The sequence below is a fragment of the Bacillus rossius genome, chromosome 1, assembly GCF_032445375.1.
Source record: "Bacillus rossius redtenbacheri isolate Brsri chromosome 1, Brsri_v3, whole genome shotgun sequence".
NCBI classification, from domain to species: domain Eukaryota; kingdom Metazoa; phylum Arthropoda; class Insecta; order Phasmatodea; family Bacillidae; genus Bacillus; species Bacillus rossius.
In genome coordinates this window covers 4,761,684-4,784,292 of record NC_086330.1, presented here as the reverse complement: position 1 = coordinate 4,784,292, position 22,609 = coordinate 4,761,684, and the positions used below count along the sequence as shown (strand labels likewise).

General features: G+C 38.7%; 1 protein-coding gene across 1 annotated transcript in view; it reads left to right on the top strand.

Annotated features, from left to right (window-relative positions):
- Positions 1-22,609, top strand: part of LOC134528616 (uncharacterized) — a 61,247-nt gene that overhangs the window by 27,243 nt on the left and 11,395 nt on the right. Inside the window, exons 9-19 of the mRNA XM_063362368.1 lie at positions 1,989-2,155; positions 2,986-3,229; positions 3,926-4,055; positions 5,612-5,776; positions 6,183-6,188; positions 11,554-11,629; positions 12,693-12,833; positions 14,447-14,587; positions 19,973-20,123; positions 20,761-20,946; positions 21,789-21,994. Coding sequence (XP_063218438.1) covers positions 1,989-2,155; positions 2,986-3,229; positions 3,926-4,055; positions 5,612-5,776; positions 6,183-6,188; positions 11,554-11,629; positions 12,693-12,833; positions 14,447-14,587; positions 19,973-20,123; positions 20,761-20,946; positions 21,789-21,994 — 1,613 coding nt within the window. The remainder of the gene's footprint in view (positions 1-1,988; positions 2,156-2,985; positions 3,230-3,925; positions 4,056-5,611; positions 5,777-6,182; positions 6,189-11,553; positions 11,630-12,692; positions 12,834-14,446; positions 14,588-19,972; positions 20,124-20,760; positions 20,947-21,788; positions 21,995-22,609) is intronic.

Genomic DNA, 22,609 nt, shown 5'->3' with positions numbered 1-22,609 from the left:
GAACTGGGTGTTTCATGCATACAAATTATTCTGAATATACACATATCAGTAAGTTTCACTTTAAATAAATACAATTCAATAATTAAATAGGGAAACAGAACTACTATCCGCCCTCCGCATATTATTAAATGCTCTTAAAGAAGTACACAATTCTGATATCTTGAGCATATTTCTTATCGCGTGGTTATTCCCTGAAGTTATGCACACCGTGTGTGTGCCCAGGTGGGCGGGAACCTTAGGGATATTGAGTGTTATACATATGTATGATAAACACTTAGTACAGACAATTTTTTAAATAAAAATAGCTGTTTTTTTAAAACTCAATCCAATACCAAATTCTTTAGAATTCATCTTTTTAAAACTCAAAATTGCAGATGTGCACAAATATCCAAACCTTGTTTGCCTCAAATACTCGAAATGTGAACGAAATTTTTATACTGACAATATAATAGTTGCCAGAACAGAGGAGAGGAATCTCTCTCCTGCACCTTATATTGGCAGAAATCTCTAAATTCATTCAACTTCATGGTTATTGATCTGGCTGCTTCAGTTTCATCCTTAGAACCGCATACCTCCCTGGAAATAAATGAACATTTTAAATATCTGCTAACTGTAGATTTAGTTAAGGACCACTGAATCGTGGCAACAAAATAAACATATGGTTAATACTCATTGACTATTTGACCTGAGTTGCATACAGATTGTGTTCCATAAGAAATGCGACCAAATTCATAAGAAATCATTTATTGAAAATATTCGTAAAATTAGTCGAAAATTTTTGAAATAGCACCCTTCTGCATCAATAAATTTCTGGAAGCGATATTTCCAGGCCTGGAAGGCATCCTGGATGGCCTTCCCGGAATGACCTTTAGATACGGTGTAACATAAGCCTGGACGTTTTCAAATGTGTTCCAATGTTTCCCTTTCAGGGGTTCTTTCAAGCGAGGAAACAAAAAAATAAAGTCTGGGGGGAGATGTCAGAACCGTTGGGAGGCTGGGCACCAATGGGGCATGGGTCCTGGCCAAGAAATCGTTGACAACGAAGGTGTTGTGGCTTGGTGCATTGTCGTGATTAAGTTTACATGCTTTCCTGATGTCGCTTTGGCAGCGCGTATTTTTATCACTTCCAGGTAGAAAGCTTAATGCCCAGTGGTTCCGGTAGGCGAGAATTGATGGTGGACAATGCCTCTCACGCCAAAGAAGACAATGAGCATTGGTTTTGATCCGGGACTTGCTCATGAGTGCCTTCTTCGGGCGGTTCGATGCTGGGGTGTGCCTCTCTGAACTCTGCCATTTTTTTCTCTGGCATATTCAAAAATCCATGACTCATCACAGGTGATAACTGAGTTTAAAAAAATTAGGATCAGTTTCAACACATTTCGAAGAGTTCTTGGAACCGGAGCACTTGTGTGTCCTTTTGTTCGTCGGTCAACATTTTTGGGACCAGTTTAGTGCATGCCTTATTCATGCTCAAATGTTCGGTTACAATGCGATAATCGGTTGTTTTCGTCATGTTTAGAGTTTGTGCTATCAATTGAAAGCTCAAGCATCGGTAAGAATCCAAACAATCATACACACGCATCACATTTTCGTCAGTTCAGGAGGTTGATGGACGACCACTGCGGGGTTCGTCGGTGATCTGCTCTCGGTCCTCCTAGAACGACTTGTGCCATCGGGAAACTTTTGATTTGGACAAGGAATCACTCCCAAAGGACTGCTATAGTAATGTAATTATTTCAGTGATGGACTTCCCAAGTTTAACACAAAATTTGTTAGTGTAACGTTGCTCCAAAAAAGATCCATCGTGCTGTGTTACATTAACTTAAAACGAGTTTCACGGGAATGCACATCCTGACTCAGGCAGTTTGGAGGTGGCTGATACCGGGCGTGTTTTGAAGTGGTGGCATTATTTATGGAAAGCATCCTGTATATATCTCCTAGGAAGCTCAAACAACCCACTGCACTCACTTTTTTTGCACATGTTACAGGCATGTCTTCCCCAAAGCGATCAGAAGTAGACTTCATGTCGATGGTCCCAATCGACCTCATCAACGAAATCACCGCAGAAAAAAGCAAGGAGGTCGCAGAACATCTTAAGGAATTCTACTTTGGCGACAAGCAACTGAATGACGACACAATTATGCAGTTAGTGAATGTAAGTAAAATGAGAGTCATTTTTATTAAGAAAGGGAAAATATCTCAGTGTTATCATACTTTACAACTAAAAATGTTAATATTGTTGCCAACGCTCTATGGCATTTTGAATGTCATTAACTATGCGGGGTTTTTGGCGAGATCAGGAGTCCTTCTTGACAGTAAGAGCACCGATATTTTATTCCGGTTTATATCTTCAGAGTTTTGTTGGCATGGATTGTATCCTGTTGGGAGACGCTGAAGGTACTGAAGGAAATAATCGATGGAAGTTTGGTTGCCTAATAAACCATGATGTGGACATAATAATATATACATCCCTCTCATTTAGCTGAGAAATGGCCTGTATCATCCATGAGTAGACACACTTGGTGTAGTAGCAACATTTTATCCTGTATGTATTTATTAATTTTGCTTTAATAATTCTCCCAGTTAATCTTAATTAATTTATGTTAAATTTACATTAATTATTGTGATTTAGATATTTTTACATACTGACCGCTAGATTAAATATATGTTTGGAAACTTTTAGTTAGTCTTCCAGTGTTGGTCATTTGTAATTCCTACAATTAGTTCTATCATAAAATAGGATAGCCACAATCATCTTTGTGGCTGTAATTTATACATCCTCCACCACTTGATAACAAGTTTAATAATACTGGGTGTTGGGATGCATTCCACGACCTCGCTAGATGAGCATGACGTGGTAGCGACAACTGTCACCGGGGATTCTCGGGCGAGACCGTGTTGGAGGGGAAGCTGTGGAAGATGTAACCTCAGTTGAGGGCTCCACTGATCTCCTAGTCAAGTGACGCCCCTGGCATCTGCCCGCAGATGGACTCCGACATGGACTTCGTGTTCCCCATGCACCGTGTGGTGCGGCAGAACGCGAGGTGGTCCCCGCAGCCTACTTACGCCTACATGTTCGACCACGCGGGCCCACCAGGGCCCGGCCCAATGGGCCCACCAGGGCCGGGCCCGATGGGCCCACCAGGCTCCGGCCCGATGGGCCCGCAAGGCTTTGACCCTATGGGCCCCCCTGCGATGCTCCCCCCTGACATTCTCAACAAGTACCCTGGTGAGTCTACACTTTCACCACAATAAATTGTCCTGTGGAATTTGTAATTCGCTGCAGTGGTCTGCATGCGATAGCATTTATGAATCATTACAAACAAATGGTTGTTCTCCTCTACAACATAGATCTTTTTTCCTGAGTAGATGTGAAATGTTTTACCATTTAAGGTTACCATTGTTGTTGGCATAATTTTCTACACATGGGTCAATTTTAGAGTTTCTCATTATCTCCATGCATCACTCCAGGGAAATGCTGGGATGTTTCGCTACCACACCCATTGTCGACATACTCTCTAATATTCCTGACAATATTATGTTATCCATCTCTAATAATTAATTTTCTGACGTGACGCAAGCCCAACTAAAAAAAGGGCCATAAAATACAAATTACGATGTTTAACATGATGTAAGGTTTAAAAAGATGAGCAACAAAAAAACTGGAGACTTACTTGAAGATGGGTTATCATTAACACCCTAAAAATTAGAACTTTGCGCTTAGTACCATTAAGATTCTGTCTTAACAGCTCAATTAAACACGAGTGGGGAAGTGAGGGATACACCGAAAAAAACCTACCTCTCCAACTGCAACATCCACCACATTCTCCATAATATGCACATTCCCCTTGGTGTAAGTGGTTTGACAAGTTCCCCACCACTGCCACTGCTGTCACGTTGGATGTCCTGTGAATGTCCTGCACAGGAGTGGGACATGGCGGAGAGTTGCGATACCTGTTCCATAGCGCTCGAAGACCGCCCTTCCCCCCAGGCTCCGTCGACGCTGCCCTGCGAGATAAGATGGTCAAGATGTGGACGGACTTCGCGAAAACCGGGTGAGTTCTCTTTCTGGTGCTGTTCTAAGAGTCACATAGCCGCAGCACTCTCAGCTCCATAGTTTGACCACCAGCGCTCTGGTCAACAACAGCCAAGGAGTAGCCAAACAGCGGTGGGCATTTCGCAATTGTGATTAGTGACATTTTTTTCTGTGACAGGGTATTATGGTGAAAAAATTATATTTTCGCAGATATTAAACCAACTGTTCAGAAAAGCGAATGTACAGACAAGATTGACAACGGTGACTTCGACTCTCTGAGTATTATGTAACATGGCTAATCATTTTAAACACTCCTTGCATGTAGTGTCCACACCATGTGTTTAACCTGATATGGTGTAGCAGCCCTCACCTGCCTCCCTCTCCCCAAATACATTTTTGCTGCCATGGTGACGTGAACGAGTGTATGCATGGACGAGTTGGCACACGAACTTGCAACAACTGTGTTGCACTGTTACAGCCACGATGTCATACAACACACAGTTCTACTACTTTAGAGAAGGAACCTGCAATATCAGTGTTTGGTTGTTATGCAGGTGCTGGAGTTTTAGCTAAATTTTTAGACATTAATACTCTAGCCACCTCAACATTTCATATTTCTACCTGGAAGGTTCTCTTTTCAGCTGCTAGAGTGCACCAAGAGAAACATTCTTTTCACAGACGAGAGAGCCAAACGCCTGATCGTGCATCTTCGGTTTTTTTGGTTCATTGTAAATAAATATGGTGGTGTTGATAAAAGGATACTAATGGTAAATTAGGTTAGGTTATATACATTATAAATACTTTAAAACATTGTGGACGGTTGATTTGGTTAGGATAGCTACATTAAAGATACGGAAAAATCATGAACTTCGGGGAACTTCGGGTTTTGGCTCTCTCGTCTGTGAAAAGAAGGCTTCCCAGTGCACCAATGCCATAATTGTTTATGTTTAACCCGACAGAGCACACTAAAATCAAACACCAGAGCATGAGCTATCGTAGCATCCACCATCTTGTCGGCCATCTTGACCACTGAAAATTTGTCTTCATCAACCAAAAATTGTAGAAACATTTCCAAAACTTATTGAAATATTTACCTGTTAATATATTGATTGAATTCATTAATGTATGTCCTTGGTTCATGACTTAGTCGGATAAATAATTAATTTTTAGCTTTAAAAATATTTATCAAAAAATTATTTATCTGAATATGATGAAAAGTCACCAAAGCAGATTAAAAGTCTGCCTACCAGCCACCTACCATTGGATAGAGACCGGAAAAATTCGCGAATTAGTTTCGCGAAAGGCTAAAATACAAATAGTTATACCTCAGTGCTGCCTCTGCCATTGGCTAAAAGCTCACCTGGATTACTCTGGGCCAATGAGAAACGCCCGACCAAAGCTTTATCGAATCACAGGCTGCTACGTTGGGACGTCTTACAAGACAGCAGCGAGTGGGTGGCATTTGACCGAGTGTACGTAGAGCTATGGAGTTCATCCTGCAGGTCATTGAACCCGCGAATTTTTCCTGTCGCTACCGCTGGACACACCGGAGTCACGGACTCTTGTCTGTCGCAGCTGTCCGACGAGCGACGCGCTGAACGTCACGTGGCTGCCGGCGACACAAGACAAGGAGCGCTACCTGAGGATAGACGGGGGCTTCACCATGGAGAGCGACATGTTCAAGAGGAGGATGGACTTCTGGGACGACTTGTACGACCAGTTCCTGCCGCGGAGGGACTAGCGGGCGCTCCGCTGCCGACTGGGCGCTCGGCTTTAAACCCACGAGTGCGCGGTGTTTCATGTCTCAGACAGAAATGTTGTAAACTCACGAGCGAATGGCCTTTAACGTCTCAGGCAGAAATGTTGACAAAGACTGTTTTGAAATTATTGTCCATTTAAATCACTTTTACACATAACGATGTTATAAAAAAATCTAAAACACAAACTGTGGGTTTGTTTATAAGTGCATAAAGTGTATATTATATTAAAAATTTGTCACTTGGTAGTCAATATTTCCATGTGAATTCTCTGAGTTTTTTTGAGATTTGTGTGTGTATTATGTATAAACACCACTTACCTAAACATGTGGGGTATTCAATGCAAGAGTGGTCTTCATGCCACCATGTTACCGACTCTGTGCTTGTAGTGCCAAGTGAGTCACAGAGAAGGTTGCACCGAACTTCTTGGGTTGCACAGAGCAGAGAAGGTACAGAACTGTCCTTTCACTGGAACAGAACCATCGATCGCAACTTGCCCCTCAAGCCCGATGCCTCAGCGGCAGTTCATCGGAAGATGCTTAGCAGAGATGCAGCAGTGTCGACTTTGGCAAAACAAATGCCATTTCTGTTCCTGAAATGCACCCTTGGGCATAGGCCACACACACTGATTTGACGACAATTCTTTCGTTTGTACAGTCAACAGCAGCCCTAAGTAATGTTGTACACTAAATCTAACCTTTTACTGAAGAGGATAATAGTGAATTGTTTTAAAACTAATCAGCTTAATCATCTATGGTTGTTTAATTCTGAATTCACATTTTGTTGAAAATAAACACACACACACATACATATATATATATATATAATTTCACTCTATATGCAGCTTGAAGAACAACAATTTTTTTTGGTTGTATTAGTTATTTTTGAGTTTATTAACACTATCTTTCACCGACAACTTTATCTGTCTAGAATTCTTGTTTTACTTACAGTATATGTATTTATAAACTAGCAAGTAGCAAAATCTAAAAATATATATATATAATTTATTTAAAATCAAATTTCAAAAATTAAAATAAAAAATTCATTTTCTATTTTTTGTGTTTGTAACAATTTTACTCAATTGCAAAAATTATATCCCCTTTTCAACTCATTTGAGCATTTATTAAAAAAAAACTGTTAATTGTGTTGGTTGTGTTTTACGCTACTTTAAAGAAGTTTTGAGTGAATACTAAAATCTCACATCGTTTTACCGTAAAAATTTTGAAACACTTTTTAAGGGTTGAGTTTGAGAAAAATCCTTCCTTGGTGGTAGCCTACATTATAAAATGAATGTTTCCCACAAATTTCATGTTTAAAGGACAATTGGTTGAGGCTGAACATTGATATATAACTTTTTTCAGTGTAGGCCTACATATATATAACATACCGCATTTTGTTATTATTTTGTTATTATTTTGTTATTCATGTTATTCATGCTGTTTTTTTTTACCTCCTTGTTGATTAACTTCGGAGACATAATTTATTATTATCAGTCCAAACCTTCCCCCTTTTTTCACAAATTTATATGTTGGTTTTCTAAAAATTTCTTTGGTGGTTGTAGTATATAAAAAGAGCTCGGGGACTGGTTCCTGGTTGTGGATTGTGGATGGGGTCAATGACCGAACGCCCTGACATCTCGGCGGCCATATTGTATGATCTTGACTTTGACCTTGACCTTCAAAATTTGCCATAATTACTCAAAATTTGCAAAAATTTGCCAAAATTCGTTTAGATTTTCAGTTTTCAGAAAACAAATTCCACCATATCCCTACAAATATTATAAATGCGAATGCGAGTTTGTTTGTTTGTTTGTTACGCTTTTACACGGAAACTATTCAACCGATCATTATGAAATTGTGCGCATATTTTCAAGGGCACAGTAAAGGCCATAGGACACATTTTATAAAAAAAAATATTTTTTCCGAAGGGCAAAAATCTGATATTGGTATGTATTTTCAACCGACTGAGAGTTTGAGTAATTGGAATGAAATTTAACGCCATATGGGTTTCAATAAGTAAATTAAATAATTCGCCAATTTAATACTGTAATACCGGTGGTCAATTCACTATTCAATTTTATTTTTTTGTCACCGCCAAGCAATACCTAAATTTTTTTAATTTTTGAGCTTAGGTGTCTGTTTATTTTCTTCGGTGATGGTTGTTTGGACGTTGATGCTGAAGGGATTTTTTTTAAGAGAATGTTGTAATTTAGTAGAAAATGATGTGGATCTTATTATTCAAGTTTTCCCGGACTCGCAACAAAATTTGAATAGTGATCAGTAATTGTGCGTAAGAGCAATATTGGCGCCAAAAAATTATATCGTTAATAAAATCAACACTTACATTTTAAAAGAGGTGCAAGGGGAAATGAAGGAGTATTTGACAATATATTCAATCATGGATACAGAACAAAGCACTTCATATCCTGAGGAGTTTTTTAATTCACTTGAATTTTCGGATGTACCCTCACATAAACTTCAAATGAAACTAAATGTACAAGTTATGCTTATGCGAAATCTAAATGCTCCTAGACTATGTAATGGAACGAGGTTTCGGATGACACAATTGGGGCAAATAAACTTGGCATCACTATTTCAACAGTTGTCGGTAAAGGGGAAAGTGTTATCATACCTCGAATTTCAATTATCCCCACTGATCTACCGTTACAATTAAAAAGATTTCAGTTTCCCTTCAGGCTTAGTTTTGTTGTTACCATCAACAAAGCGTAAGGGCTAACATTGCAGGTAGCAAGGGTGCATTTGAAAAGCAATGGTTTTATATGTAGCCTTTTCGCGTGTGTCCAATGCCCGAAATCTACACATATTTGCATCGGACAGAAAAACATATAACATAGTATAAAGGAGCATCCTAGAGTAATACTCTGATTTAAGCTATTCTAAAGAAAAATGAATTTATTATACGTTAATATTTTGAACTTTATAAAATATTAGTATTTAAAATTATTTATATATTGTTATAGTGAAACCTATTTCAATAAAGCATGTTTTCAGTTTTTTAAGCCCAAATTTATGTTAGAATTTTTAAATACTGATGATCCCAGTCACGCAATAAAAAGAAAACAGTTACCACATTATTTTATTTTCTTTGCAATGATCTTTGATACTTATTGAAGGACATCAGCGCGAGCGAAGCCGCGGGTCAAAGCTAGTATTCTAAATAAATCCCAAAATACAAAATTTCCCTAATTTAAGGGAAAAAAAGCCTATTTTTAGGGAAAATTTCCTATTTTTTCCCCTAAAAATTAAAAAATTCTAAATTTGGAATGCCTCAAAAGACTCGACTTTGAAAGAACCAAAATTCCTAAAAACGGCTTAAGAGTACTAAAAGCAAGCCGCCCTAAAACGCCTAGGTCATAACCTTGACCTTAACCATAAACTTGAAAATCTTTAATTTTTTACCAAAAAATTTCCCCAAAAATATAAAAAAAAATTTTACTTCAAGCATTGCACTTTTCATTATGCCCGCCATCTTGGATTCTAAAATGTTACACTTTACCTTATGCCCACGATCTTGAAAAGGAAATCAGCATTTTTTGATAGGAAATTGGGAAAATTGTAAAAATAATAAAAAATTTAATTAATAAAATTTTAATTTAATAATTCTGACATTATGAAAAACGGACGCAATCTTGAAATTTCGTAATTACTATCCGATTTTAATGGGAAAAATTTTAAATTTAATATAATAATTCCATTGATTAAATTTTAATAAAAAAAATACGTCGACTATCGAATTATTCGATTTGCAGACCGTAAGAAAAAAGTGGAAAGGACTGGAAAAAAAATTTAAGCCCGGCTTTGGACTTGATTATCGATAAGTAAATTTACTAAAATACAGCCCATCTTATTAAAATCCAGTAAACAGTTAATACTATAATGTTGCCTTTGTCTTTGTGAACTTTGGTTCGCGCCATCCACCACAGATGGCAGCACCTGAGTTGCTACACATTTCCGTTCCCTCACTTCCGCCGCATTCACGAAATTATTAGAGACCTGAAAAATTCGCGGATTCATTTCGTGAAATGCTACAATTCAAATAATTATACCTTAGTGCTACTCCTGCCATTGGTTCACTGTTAATCTGCAGAACCGACGGCCAATTAGAGACCCTCACTCGTAGAAGTGTCGAATCACAGGCTGCCCAGTCGAGACGACTCACAAGTCAGCAGTCAATGAACAGTTGGCATTTGCCCGAGTGTGTAGAGCATAGTGGAGTCTATCCTGGAGGTCATTGAACCCGCGAATTTTTTCGGTCTCTAGAAATGACTTCCACCAAATGCCGTTTACAGACAACTAAGATGTCACAAAATATATACCGTAAGGTGCATGCGCGAAATTGCAAGGATAAAATTTTTTTTAAAAGTTCAAAATTTCTGAACAAATGTATCTTAGGATTTCATAAATGTATATTAATATAATGCATTGAAACCTCGTGTAACTTAATATTGCAGGTTCAGTACCGATCGAAGAAAAAAAAATACCGATTTTAAAAAAAAAGTATATGAACAGCGGAAAAAAAATCTGTTTAAGTACTCTGCATCTAAAACAGGCACTCAAGAAACATAAATATATAAAAAATATTGTACACATGTTTTTAAACTAAAACCTTTATGAAATCAAAGGTTTCTTACAAAATGGTTACAATGCCGTTTAATAATGCTTATAATATAGCTTAATTCACGCTATTATACTTTGTCATATATCACGAGTGAATCGTCTCTTTTCTTTTATCAAAAATATGATGCATTTACTTTCTTATTTTAGTTAAATATAGAATATTTATTTCTCTAGGAAGTTCATAAAAGACGTGTAAAGTTTGGATTTTAAATATTTGGATTAAGTGTTAACTTTCTCAACAAACGACAAGTAAACAATCTCGAGTAGCAAGATTCTTCAGTGAGGAGGAGATGCACCCCTCCAACTGTCGGTACGGGGGCATACCAGAGCATGTTACATAACTATCGTGCATTGTTGCCAAATTCCTTATTGATAGGGGCATGCAAATATCGCGAAAGGATTCCGAGACTAGCGGAAAGTTAAAACACTGTAGCATCATCTGTGTTTCTTAATTGGGTGAGTTTCTTTCAGGTCAATGTAGATTTTTACAAAACCAATCACCGTGAGTCAGTGCGGAAGCAAACAAGTCCTGATTGGCTTAAGGCATTGACTTATCTCGCAGACGGCCGCCAGTCACAAGGAGGAAACCACTGGTACGGGTATACTTTGTTGCAGTCTAATAGGCGCTCAGATTTATTCGCGAAAAATGCCTGCCCCTACTTATCTAAAACAACCAGCCAATCCTTTGTTTTCCTGTACGAAGATTTTCATTAAATACTTTAATTATAGTCTGACAAAGACGAATCTGCGTAACATGACGATATCTTTATTTAGGGTACATATGGTTCAATAATAGTACAAATGCCATAATAATCGCCCGCCTAAACAACCTGAATTCGTCGAGCGGCTCGAGGTTGCCGGGACATACCATAGTTTCGTGCAGCAGGACGGGATAATAGTAGCACCATCCGCCTATCTGCGAGCTGACCTCGGGAAAAAAATAACAGATATAACAGCTCTGATTAGACTCCACCCAGCCTCACATTCGCCCGAAGAGGCGCTAACAAGATAAGATAACATGGCGGTAATTCGGATCGTTTCTTGCGTATACTCACACGTAAACTAGTGCTCCAGAAACACGCCTGTGCCACGGCAAGTATATACGACAACCAGAAATGTTATGAAACAACCTGTTGCATCGAGCCACCCGCCCACTGAGACGCCTCTTCAGAACGTCATTTAGTTACTGCCATATTATGGTACGGCACTTTCGGAACAATCGTGTTATTTTTTTATATTTACTCTACAGTACTTCAAATTGAACTAATGCCACCAGATTCCTGGTTGAAGGCCCTGCCTACCGGGGCACACAAAAGGTGTGCAGAGCTTCAGACGATGAAACCATGGTGTTTAAAAACGGTTCGCGATATCCGAGAGGCGTCTGTTTTCGAAAAAAAAAAAAAAAAAAAAAAGCATTTAAGAATACTCCAAGAGCGGGACGAATGTTTCTGTTTCCGGATTTAGTTTTTCAAAATGTGTGTTTAGAAGAGTAAAAAACGGCTAAAGTGCGTGTTTTCAGAATTTTTTTTAGTCATGAAACACCCAGTACAGATTATTGCATTGCACCTATATCTTCACAGTCGCACCTGTGTTTTCGTACCATGTGCGTATCTGCCTGAGGATGGGAGCAGATAGCAGTTCCCGAAACGTCGCTTGTTTCTGTTTTAGAAAACTATTGTGTTTGTTTTGTCTTTTAGTTTTGTCGTGTTTTTTGTCTCGTTTCAACGGTTGTGCTGAATATTTTTTTATTTATTATTATTTTTTTGGGGTTCAATATTTTTGTGCTGTCATCATTTGTGGGAGTTTTTTCGTTGTCTTCTGTTTTTTGGAAAACTATTGTGTTTGTTTCGTCTTTTAGTTTAGCTGTGTTTTTGTCACGTTTCAACTGTTGTGCTAAATTTTTTTTTGGGTTTAATATTTTTGTGCTGTCATCATTTGTGTTTTTTTTCGTCCTGTTAGTCCATTTTCTTTGTTTTTCTTTGTTTGTTGACCATATTCCTGTTATGGAATATTATGTGGTGTTTATATCCTGTTGACAACATCAATTTTTTGCTTAATTTGTGTTTTTTGTAGTAGGCATTCTTCTACAGACATACATGTGCTTTAGCAATGGCGTATGTCCAAAAGCTTACATCAAGTCATGCACTCCCATTGCACAAATCTTTCAAAGATAATACCTATATCTTACTCTCTCCGCTCGTCTCACAGTTGAAGGAGTGTCCCAATGACCCAGTGACATACCTGACGAGTTCCGTGTTGCAGATGTTGGAGTTCGTGACGTTGGAAGTCTCCCAGGGCAGACTGCGGGGCAAGAGAGTGACGTCACCCACATCTGGGGCCACCTACTACAGCTTCCAGGGCATTCCTTACGCCAAGCCTCCAGTGGGACCGCTCAGGTTCAAGGTCGGTTGTAATCGATATAGCCAACCCCATTAGCATGAACGTTTTTGACGTGACGTCTAATAAATCGATGAATGCCGGCTGCACGCACGAAAAAGTGTCCCGTTACGCACATTGTTCCGTTACGCTGTGTCCCGTTACGCTCATTGTTCCGTTACGCTGTGTCCCGTTACGCTCATTGTTCGCTTGCGCCGCACCGACAGAAGTGAAAACTTAAAACTTTGTTTATAAATGTGTAATATGAAATAATTTCTACGTGAAATGTATGTAAGAAAATGAATCTGATTACTAGTATAATTTCAAGTATTTTTTCTTTTATTATTAAAAAAAGTAGCATCTGTCGGTGAGTGCAGTAATAATAGGTTATGTTACAATTGACTATAAAATTATGGTGATTCATATAATTGATGATAGATATTTGATCACAATTTATTTATATGAAAACTTGTTCATAATAATTATATTTAAACTTTATAGCTAAACGACAGTTTTTAAAATTAATTACAAGTCATCTACACGTGAACTGTTTCGTGGACTGTTTATAAAGTGAAGTGAAAAGTTAATGTGGTTTTCATTGCTTAATTATTCTTGCATTTTAAAAATCTGATTACTAGTATAATTTCAAGTATTTATTCTTTTATTATTAAAATAAAAATGAATTCTTTACAGACAAGCAATTTTTTTGATATGGTGTTAAAGTATATCTACAAATACAAAAATTGACACGGAAATGTAAAGTTCTCGTGATCCATCATGTGTAAACTCAGTTCTGAAACTCAATCATCATAGTGGAGTTTACCCTGAACAAATGCTGCTACGTTATATCGTAGAGCTTAGAAGTGATGCTGCATACATCATGAATATCTGTAGCGTGTTAACTAATTTTCATTGAATACTTAATTATTATTTTATGTTTTTATCTCTTTAATACGCGTTTATCTTAATTTGTTTATCAAACAAATCATTAACTGCAAAATAAATATCACATTTTTTTCTGAAGTGTGCCAGTCAATTTTTTTTTAGCTTTAGTGTAAACTGGACGGTAGTAGGCGTTTGTCTGTGTACTTGCACTTTCTCTGTTAGTCTTGCACCATCATAACGATGTTTGTGAAGCACATTCTTCGTAAAAATATCTTTAAAAAAATTTAAAATAAATGTATGTCAATATTTGGCTGAATAATTTAACTGATTTAGAGATTTCTTTAATTATTAGGTACGGTTTTATGTCATGCTGTAACCTATCTACTTGTACTTTTTCCTTTAAATATAAATTTTGGACGTTTTGTTTACATTTTTTATAAAGATTTTTCTGAAACAATTTTATACTTTATATTGTATTTAAATTAATTGATCATTTTTTACTTTAAACTTTATAGAAACTAATGTTTTATTTCTTAAGTTATTGTGTATTTATTTGTCAATTGTTAAACTTTTGAAAATGTTTTATTATATTAGACACAGCGCACGTAGATTAAAGTGACTAGATACACTCACACAAGCTTGCCTTTGTGAGTGCTAAATATCCTGTTTTCATTTAGTGAATTATTTTAAAAGTGTAAAAAGGAGAAGGGGGTGGTGGTAAATGCATATCATGAGCAATGTGTTGCTTGTCGCAGCCTCCCGAGGACCCGGAGCCCTGGACCGGAACCAGAGATGCCCTGGAAGAAGGGCCTATCTGCGTGCAGGTCGACATCTTGTTTTCTGACGAGTTGGTCGGGGACGAGGACTGCCTGTTCTTAAACGTGTACACGCCACAGGTGAGTGTCGCCAACGCAGCTTCCACTAATATCAGGCGTAACTATTGTACTTAAACGATTACTATAGACTGGAAAAATTTGGGATTTCGATGACCTCTAGGATAGACTCCACAATCCCCTAAACACTCAGGAAAATGCCACCTGCTCATTGGCTATTGACTCGTGACACCTGTCCACTGGGACGCTTGTACTTCGATACATTTTTGGTCGAAGGGTTTTTCAATGGTTCAAAAGTCCTTCAGATGAACTATGATTCAATCACATAAGCAATATAAAGATACAGTTGTTTGGATAGCCTATCGTGAAATGAACCCGCGAATTTTTCCAGTCTCTGATGATTTCGTTCAGTTGAAACAGCTCTAAGTGTAGTGTCCGGACATTTTCTGTGTCTAAGTACTGACATAGGTATGAACTGATCCTATCGCTGATTGGGCTTGAACTAGAGTTTGGAGCGAGTAACACGGATACTGTGGTGATTTCACATAAGCTATAAACGTCATTAAAAAATTGAAAACTTACATGCCTAGTTTAGCTAGGCTAGTGGTATTTATCATTGAAAATATATTCCGCAGTTATGTCTTACAACTTTAGACGAATCACCATTTTTCTTATGTAGCTCTAAAATTCTTGAATAATCATCAAATCGTAGAAATTTTTTATCATGTAATTTTATTTTAAATTAAGAACCATGTTTTAAACTATCAAACAATTTTTAGAGTATTTTATAAGGTTTAATTAATTTTTACAAGTAGTATGATTATCTGTGTATATGAAACATCATACCTTTATTTTGAATCCACGAGTAAATAGTTAAATTTATTTGTAAACTGTTCCCTAAATTGCTTTCCTGTACTAAAGGCGCAAATTAAGAAGCATAATAAAACAACAATGCCAAATTGTTGAAAAGTAGATTATATTTATATAGTTAAAACATATGTTTTAATGAAAAATTAACTAAAGTATAAAATTTTGCGACAATTTGGTTAATAAATACTAAAAATATCTCGAAAAATGAAAATACCAATAGCCATGTGTTGCACAAATTTACAATATCTTCTTTATAATAGGTATAACAAACTATTTATTGGAAACTGGTTTCCAAAGGACTCCTTTGTAAAAGTGTCAAAATGTTTTCCCATGTGGAACGTATACTGCAATTACCAGACCTGAGTTTGTCTTACAAAGATTAAAGAATAATTTTATTTTTTATTGATACTTTATCAAAGAATTTTTTTTTAAACCACGGAAAATATATTCGAATATGAAATTATTTTATTTTATTTTGTTTTGTTGGGCTTATTAATGTGCGCAGTTAATATTGGAAAGCTATTAAGGGAATCGGTTTACAAATAACTTTAACTACTAGAGGCACTGTGAAAGCAATAAAGATAAATTCATGGATAGGATTCCGGACCCAGTATTACTACGAACACTATTTTGTAGTGGTACAGTTGTTATTATGTAAATGTAAAAATGTACAAATATCTGTAATTTTACATAAATATTTCTGTTACATCTACAAAAAAATATACAGGATGTGACCAAGAACACGCCGATAGACTGTTGTGCTTCCAGGACACTCAGCTTCGCGACAGTAGTTACTCTTGACGAGAATGTAGAACTGCCTACCTAGAAATAAAATGTGTTCCCATAGTAGTTACTCCAGATGAGAGTGTAGAACTGCCTAACTAGTACTGACATTTTTTCCCACAGTAGTTACTCTTGACGAGAATGTAGAACTGCCTTCCTAGTAATGACATTTGTTTCCACCGTAGTTACTCTTGATGAGCGTGTAGAACTGCCTACCTAGAAATAAAATGTGTTCCCATAGTAGTTACTCCAGATGAGAGTGTAGAACTGCCTAACTAGTACTGACATTTTTTCCCACAGTAGTTACTCTTGACGAGAATGTAGAACTGCCTTCCTAGTAATGACATTTGTTTCCACCGTAGTTACTCTTGATGAGCGTGTAGAACTGCCTACCTAGAAATAAAATGTGTTCCCATAGTAGTTACTCCAGATGAGAGTGTAGAACTGCCTAACTAGTACTGACATTTTTTCCCACAGTAGTTACTCTTGACGAATATGTAGAACTGCCTACCCAATAATGACATTTGTTTCCACCGTAGTTACTCTTGATGAGCGTGTAGAACTGCCTACCTAGAAATAAAATGTGTTCCCATAGTAGTTACTCCAGATGAGAGTGTAGAACTGCCTAACTAGTACTGACATTTTTTCCCACAGTAGTTACTCTTGACGAGAATGTAGAACTGCCTTCCTAGTAATGACATTTGTTTCCACCGTAGTTACTCTTGATGAGCGTGTAGAACTGCCTACCTAGAAATAAAATGTGTTCCCATAGTAGTTACTCCAGATGAGAGTGTAGAACTGCCTAACTAGTACTGACATTTTTTCCCACAGTAGTTACTCTTGACGAGAATGTAGAACTGCCTACCCAATAATGACATTTGTTTCCACCGTAGTTACTCTTGATGAGCGTGTAGAACTGCCTACCTAGAAATAAAATGTGTTCCCATAGTAGTTACTCCAGATGAGAGTGTAGAACTGCCTAACTAGTACTGACATTTTTTCCCACAGTAGTTACTCTTGACGAGAATGTAGAACTGCCTTCCTAGTAATGACATTTGTTTCCACCGTAGTTACTCTTGATGAGCGTGTAGAACTGCCTACCTAGAAATAAAATGTGTTCCCATAGTAGTTACTCCAGATGAGAGTGTAGAACTGCCTAACTAGTACTGACATTTTTTCCCACAGTAGTTACTCTTGACGAGAATGTAGAACTGCCTTCCTAGTAATGACATTTGTTTCCACCGTAGTTACTCTTGATGAGCGTGTAGAACTGCCTACCTAGAAATAAAATGTGTTCCCATAGTAGTTACTCCAGATGAGAGTGTAGAACTGCCTAACTAGTACTGACATTTTTTCCCACAGTAGTTACTCTTGACGAGAATGTAGAACTGCCTTCCTAGTAATGACATTTGTTTCCACCGTAGTTACTCTTGATGAGCGTGTAGAACTGCCTACCTAGAAATAAAATCTGTTCCCATAGTAGTTACTCCAGATGAGAGTGTAGAACTGCCTAACTAGTACTGACATTTTTTCCCACAGTAGTTACTCTTGACGAGAATGTAGAACTGCCTTCCTAGTAATGACATTTGTTTCCACCGTAGTTACTCTTGATGAGCGTGTAGAACTGCCTACCTAGAAATAAAATGTGTTCCCATAGTAGTTACTCCAGATGAGAGTGTAGAACTGCCTAACTAGTACTGACATTTTTTCCCACAGTAGTTACTCTTGACGAGAATGTAGAACTACCTTCCTAGTAATGACATTTGTTTCCACCGTAGTTACTCTTGATGAGCGTGTAGAACTGCCTACCTAGAAATAAAATGTGTTCCCATAGTAGTTACTCCAGATGAGAGTGTAGAACTGCCTAACTAGTACTGACATTTTTTCCCACAGTAGTTACTCTTGACGAGAATGTAGAACTGCCTTCCTAGTAATGACATTTGTTTCCACCGTAGTTACTCTTGATGAGCGTGTAGAACTGCCTACCTAGAAATAAAATGTGTTCCCATAGTAGTTACTCCAGATGAGAGTGTAGAACTGCCTAACTAGTACTGACATTTTTTCCCACAGTAGTTACTCTTGACGAGAATGTAGAACTGCCTACCTATCATAAAATGTGTTCCCATAGTAGTTACTCCAGATGAGAGTGTAGAACTGCCTAACTAGTACTGACATTTGTTCCCACAGTAGTTACTCTTGACGAGAATGTAGAACTGCCTACCCAATAATGACATTTGTTCCCACCGTAGTTACTCTTGACGAGAATGTAGAACTGCCTACCCAATAATGACATTTGTTCCCACCGTAGTTACTCTTGATGAGCGTGTAGAACTGCCTACCTAGAAATAAAATGTGTTCCCATAGTAGTTACTCCACATGAGAGTGTAGAACTGCCTAACTAGTACTGACATTTGTTTCCACAGTAGTTACTCTTGATGAGGTTGTAGAACTGCCTATCTAGTAATGACATTTGTTCCCACCGTAGTTACTCTTGACGAGAATGTAGAACTGCCTACCCAATAATGACATTTGTTCCCACCGTAGTTACTCTTGATGAGCGTGTAGAACTGCCTACCTAGAAATAAAATGTGTTCCCATAGTAGTTACTCCATCCATATGAGAGTGTAGAACTGCCTAACTAGTAATGACATTTGTTCCCACAGTAGTTACTCTTGATGAGATTGTAGAACTGCCTATCTAGTAATGACATTTGTTCCCACAGTAGTTACTCTTGATGAGAGTGTAGAACTGCCTTCCTAGTAATGACATTTGTTCCCACAGTAGTTACTCTTGATGAGAGTGTAGAACTGCCTTCCTAGTAATGACATTTGTTCTTACAGTAGTTACTCTTGATGAGATTGTAGAAATGCCTTCCTAGTAATGACATTTGTTCCCACAGTAGTTACTCTTGATGAGAGTGTAGAACTTCCTTCCTAGTAATGACATTTGTTCCCACAGTAGTTACTCTTGATGAGATTGTAGAACTGCCTATCTAGTAATGACATTTGTTCCCACAGTAGTTACTCTTGATGAGATTGTAGAACTGCCTTCCTAGTAATGACATTTGTTCCCACAGTAGTTACTCTTGATGAGAGTGTAGAACTGCCTTCCTAGTAATGCCATTTGTTCTCCACACTAGTTACTCTTGATGAGCGTGTAGAACTGCCTATCTAGTAATGACATTTGTTCCCACAGTAGTTACTCTTGATGAGATTGTAGAACTGCCTACCTAGTAATGACATTTGTTCCCACAGTAGTTACTCTTGATGAGAGTGTAGAACTGCCTACCTAGTAATGACATTTGTTCCCACAGTAGTTACTCTTGATGAGAGTGTAGAACTGCCTTCCTAGTAATGACATTTGTTCCCACAGTAGTTACTCTTGATGAGAGTGTAGAACTGCCTTCCTAGTAATGACATTTGTTCCCACAGTAGTTACTCTTGATGAGATTGTAGAACTGCCTACCTAGTAATGACATTTGTTCCCACAGTAGTTACTCTTGATGAGAGTGTAGAACTGCCTTCCTAGTAATGACATTTGTTCCCACAGTAGTTACTCTTGATGAGATTGTAGAACTGCCTACCTAGTAATGACATTTGTTCCCACAGTAGTTACTCTTGATGAGAGTGTAGAACTGCCTTCCTAGTAATGACATTTGTTCCCACAGTAGTTACTCTTGATGAGAGTGTAAGACTGCCTTCCTAGTAATGCCATTTGTTCCCACACTAGTTACTCTTGATGAGAGTGTAGAACTGCCTACCCAGTGATCTACTGCCTAGTCTAACCTCTGTACAGTTCGTGACGACGTCGCCCAAGCCGGTGATGGTGTGGATCCACGGAGGGAAGTTCAGCATGGGCTCGGGGAACTGCAACATGTTCGGCCCGGACTTCCTCGTCGCGCAGAACGTCGTCGTGGTGACAATCAACTACCGCCTCGGAGCTCTAGGTGAGCGAACAGCAGCGGCTGCACGTTCAGTTTCACGACAGCGACGGTAACTAGAGACCGGGAAAATTCTCCGGTTCAATGACCTCCAGGATAGACTCCAAAATCCTCTACACACTCGGGCAAATGAAAACTGTTCATTTGCTGTTTACTTGTGAGTCGTCTCGACTGGGCAGCCTGTGCTTCGACACTTCTACGAGTGAGGGTCTCTAATTGGCCCTCATTACTCCAGATTAACAGTGAACCAATGGCAGAAGCAGCACTAAGCTATTATTATTTGTATTGTAGCATTTCACGGATTGAATACGCGAATTTTTCAGGTCTCTAGCTATAATCCAAACAACTGTATCTTTATATTGCTTCTGTGATTGACTCACAGTTCATCTGAAGGATTTTGAGCAAATGAAAAACCCTTCTACCAAAACAGTATCTAATCGCAAGCATCCAAGTTGACAGGTGTCACGAGTCAATAGCCAATGAGCAGAGTGCATTTGTCTGAGTGTGTAGGGGATTGTGGAATCCATCCTAGAGGTCATCGAAATCGCGAATTTTTCCAGTCTCTAATGATAACGTTATTTTTAAAACCATTTTTTTTTTTAATTTCTCAAAGGTTATATATTTGGATTCATGTATTCTGCAGGTTTCCTGTACCTGGAAGGTGCTGACGTCACAGGAAACAATGGGTTCAGGGACCAGGTGATGGCCTTGAAGTGGGTGAGAGACAACATCGCCCAGTTCGGAGGAGACCCCGGCAATGTGACTATCTTCGGGGAGAGTGCAGGAGGCGCTAGTGTGCACTACCTGACACTGTCACCGCTAGCCTCTGGTGAGTCACAACACGGCTCTAATATTGCTACTTCTATAGCATGATTCCATGTGTAATGTCTCTGACTCCTGCGTGAACGGTAAATTTATAGCCATGTAGAATTGCAAATAAAATGTGGAGACTATCACATATATAGACATTTGTTTGCGTTGCGAAATAATAATTATACTACTATATTTCTGTGATAATTAGATCACAGTTTAAATGATGTACGTACCATGTGCGTCTTTGAAACAGTGGCTAGTAAGAAGTACTTGATTATCCAAACCATGTAGCATGTTGCCAGAAAGAGCAAAAAAAAATTTTTTTGACGTGATAACGTCTTATAAATCGATGAACGCCGGCTGCACACACGAAAAAAGCATGACTCATTGTCACGTTCCGCCCGAGCCGAGCGTGCAAGCGAGAGCGCGGAACAAGCGATAGAGAGGGCACGATCGGCTTGTGACGCATCCATCTCTCTTCCACTCCATCGGCCGATCCGTCCGAGTAGAAGAGAGACAGCGGCAGCACACAACCTACACGTGAACTGTTTTGTCAACTGTTTATAAAGTGAAGTGAAAAGTTAATGTGGTTTGTATGCAATTTTTCATCAATGTTTTCTTATGACGTTATCACGTAAAATTATCGTCCGTAAACCGACTTTACAGGCAACCCCCCACTTTTTTTTTAAAAATCTATCATGATTAAGCTTTTAGCATTTTCATTGAAGTAAAATTACTTGACATAATTTTAGGATTTCTAGAACTAAAAACCTGCCAAAATTAGGCTGTCAAACGTGTCTCCTGCAATACGTTGGCGAGGGCTCGGGATGATAAGAGCGAGTGGCCGACCCTGTGCAGGACTGTTGCACCGGGCCATCGCGCAGAGCGGCTCCGTGTTCATCGGCGGCTGCAACGTGCCGGTGGGAGCGGCCAATCAGAGAGCCCGCCGCCTCGCCAGGGCGCTGGGCTGCAGCTCCGAGGACCCGCGGCAGGTAGCGGCCTGCCTGCGCTCCGTGCCGGCCGAGCAGCTCGTGGCGGACAAGGCCAAGGCTCGAGACAACCAGGTGACGTCCTTGCACTCGCGGCATCAGCAGGAGTTGCTGGCTCGGCTCGTGATTTTACCTTATCACGAGAGGTGTGAAGGGGGACGCACCACAACGCTGAATTACCACAACGCCGAAATACACTAACGCCGAAAACTGTCATTGCAGGACTGCCACAAAGGTTAGGTTAGGTTAGACTAGGTTAGGTTAGACTAGGTTAGGTTAGGTTAGACTAGGTTAGGTTAGGTTAGACTAGGTTAGGTTAGGTTAGACTAGGTTAGGTTTGACTAGGTTAGGTTAGACTAGGTTAGGTTAGGCTAGGTTAGGTTAGGCTAGGCTAGGATAGGCTTGGTTAAGTTAGATTAGGTTATATTACGCTATGTTAGGTTAGGTTATGTAAGATTAGGTTTGATTGTGGTATTTCGGAGTTAAGGTACATTTAAGACAAAACACACAAATTAATTCAGCAGTTATTTAGGCGTTGTGGTGCACAGCAGTTTTCTAGCTGTCGGTGTTGTGGTCAATTTTGACATGCGACGTTATGCTATTTCGGCGTTGTGGTAACGACCCGGTGTGAAGTAATGAAAATTATACAATACTAGCTGAAGCACCCGGCGCTGCCCGGGCTAAAGTATT